Consider the following 2,801-nt stretch of genomic DNA (forward strand, 5'->3'; position numbering starts at 1 on the left):
GTTGCGGCAGGAGTGGTGAGAAAAAAGGGGGAAAAAAATCACAGTGGTGCTCAACATCACGTTGGTTGCGGGGACAAGGCACACCTTCTTGGCGGTGCGGAGGTAGCCCTCGAGGCGGAGCTTCTCGGAGTTGAGCGCTTCGTTCTTCTCCTGCACCTGGGCGAGCTTCATGGCGATCTCCTCCACCACCGGCCCCTCCAGCGTGGGCTCCCCGCTGGCGGCCGCGTTGGCGCGGTACCGCTTGGCCTCCTGCACAGAGTAAAAGTGAAAGTTTAACAACCCACTCAGCAATGGCTGAGCCCTGTCCCCGCGCATTGGTCGTGGGGTCGGCGGGGAGTTGGTCATCGTCGTCGTACCTCGTAGACCTTCCTGAGCTGTTCTTCGAGGTCGACGATGGTGGCGTCCTTCTTGGTGAGCTCTTGCATCAGGTCGCTCACCTCCTTCGGCGCCTTACCACTCTCTTCCTCACTGTCTCTATCAATTAGCAACACACACACACACACACACAGAGGCGAGTCAGCAGTCATGTGCAAACCCAAGACAACACGCACACCCAAGAGAGCACATACGGAGTGCGGGCGGAGAGCTGGCGCAGCTTCTCCTCGTAGGTGGCGTTGAGCGCGGTGGCGTCGTCGAGCTTGGCCTGGAGGAGGGCGATCTGCTCCGCCGCTCCGCCCTCGCCCATCTCCGACTTGAGGCGATTGTTCTCGCGCTCCAGGCGCGCCATCTTCTCCCGCCTGCGCCATTGCAACAACACCAAACATCATCAGTCCGGTCATAGCAATAATTAATGGTTTGGGGAGGGCGCGACGTACAGCTCGGGCGTGAAAATCTCGTGGAAGCCGGACATGCCGTCCTCGTCGCCGGCGCCTCCGCCCCTGTTGGGTCCGCCCATCACTGCACGCACCGCAAGACACCGTCAGAACAACAACAGCAGCAGCAGCAGCAGCAGCAGCAACAACAACTTTCACCACGACGTACGTCTGGCCTCCTCCAGGTCGGTCTTGAGCTGAGCGATGGTCTCCTCGAGCGAGTCCACCTTCTCCTGGTGCATCTATTTTGTTTGTGGACACAACGGCAAGGTGGTGAGACTCACAAAAGAATTTGTAACCAAAAAATTGTGATGTTGGCCAAATTGTAAATAATAACTAAATAAATAAAACGTACATCGCGCTCCGTTTGGATCTGCTTGAGGGCCTCCTGGAGCTGCTGCATGTCGAGCTGCTGCTTGATGTCCTTCTCGCCCGTCGTTGCCGCCTCCGACCTGAACGCAAGCACTGGAGAGCAAAGGAAATTAATTATTGATAAATACACAAATTAAACTATTATTGTTAAAAAAATCATTCTTGTCGCACGTACCTTGCTTCTTGTAGTCTTCGATCTGTGCCTTGAGGAGGGGGATCTTGACGACCTCGTCTTCGAGCTCGATCGACCGCTGCATGTACGTGTTGCTCTGCTCCTGCAGGGCCTTGTACTGCTTTCGGAGCTCCGCCATCTCCTTGAGCTTGTCCTGCAGATGGGCGAACTTCTCCTCGACCTGGTCCGCGTTGGCCACCTTCTCCTTCATCATGTCCATCTCGTCCCTGCAGCCCAGACATGTCCGTCCGTGCGCGCGCGCATGAGCCTCAACCGGCGCCACCACGCAAGCAAGGCCGCGGCACCAGATTGGGGGGGGGGTCTCGGCGACGTACCTCAGCTTGCGTGCCTCCGCTGCGTACTTGGAGAGTTCGTCCACCTTTTTCTTGAACTCGAACAGAGATTTGTCTTTCTCCTGTCGTCAATGGTCAGCATCACCAAGCGTCAAGAGCTGGACGGCATGTTGTGTGTGTGTGTGTGTCTGTGTGTGTCTGTGTGTGTGTGTGTCGCACCTCGATTTCTATCTGTAGGGCGTGATACTGTTCCTCCGAAATCTGTCTGTTGAAGGACAAACATTTCGTGGTGAGCGCCTAATATGTGTGACACAACTCGAATAGCAAAGCCTTGTAAGTTTACCTGCTGTGCTTTTGGAGAGCGTTGATGAGCTCGGTCTCTTCCTTTTCCCTCCGTTCCTTGTCGTGCTGCTCCTTCTTGGTCTTCTCGTCGAGCTGCTTTTCCATGTTCTTCACCATCTCCATCAACGTCTCCTTTTCCGACCTCAAGTTGGCCTGTGCACCAGCCAAACACGAGTCAGCCGCCAATTTCTTCAAAGCATCATTACTATGGATATAATAGTTTTAAAACATATAAATGATGAGAAATGAAATGAGTATATATATTAAAGTCAGTATGTAGCGTACGTTCTCAGAGGCGAGCGAGGAGTGCTCGACTTGGAGCTCATCAAACTGCTCCTGCAGTTCCTCCTTCTCGAGTCGCAAGCTTTGAATCTGGATCTCGTTGGCTGTGTGGAACAGAGAGCGTACACACTCGCATTGTTAAGAGAAGGAACGGACAATCGTATGATACAAAATAAAAGAATAAAAATAGTCACCCTGAGTCTCCGCACCATCATCATACGACTGGCTGTGGTGTCTGGGCGAGTGCGCGGGCTTCATCTGATGTTCCCTCAACAACTGAGAGAAAATGAACGCAAAGCAAAGAAAGTGGTCAGCTGAGCCTCTCCAGTAGAGAAGAAGATGCAGAAGAAGCAGAAGAAGAAGAAGAAGAAGGCAAAATGGTACCCGCTCGATGAACACCATGAGGATGCGCTGGGAGCTCTCATCGAGCAGCATGATGTTTTCGATGTACTCCTTCTTGTTCTCGCATTCGATGGCAGCGCCCAGAATGAGTTCGATGAGCTTGATCATCTCTGTGTTGTCCTCGTT

The 2,801-nt window shown here is 53.3% G+C and overlaps 1 protein-coding gene across 1 annotated transcript; it reads right to left on the reverse strand.

Annotated features, from left to right (window-relative positions):
* ACA1_084260 (uncharacterized protein) lies at window positions 1-2,783 on the reverse strand (the record flags this gene model as incomplete). The annotated part of the gene is made up of 13 exons (XM_004335547.1): window positions 1-240; window positions 357-474; window positions 570-737; window positions 816-897; window positions 982-1,054; window positions 1,168-1,277; window positions 1,360-1,583; window positions 1,692-1,771; window positions 1,869-1,914; window positions 1,993-2,144; window positions 2,277-2,377; window positions 2,483-2,549; window positions 2,658-2,783. Coding segments are annotated over 13 exons (1,587 nt in total), but the record flags the coding sequence as incomplete, so codon positions are not given.
* Between the last annotated feature and the right edge of the window lie 18 nt (window positions 2,784-2,801).

Source organism: Acanthamoeba castellanii (genome assembly GCF_000313135.1).
Source record: "Acanthamoeba castellanii str. Neff unplaced genomic scaffold scf7180000084631, whole genome shotgun sequence".
In the NCBI taxonomy this organism is placed as follows: domain Eukaryota; phylum Discosea; order Longamoebia; family Acanthamoebidae; genus Acanthamoeba; species Acanthamoeba castellanii.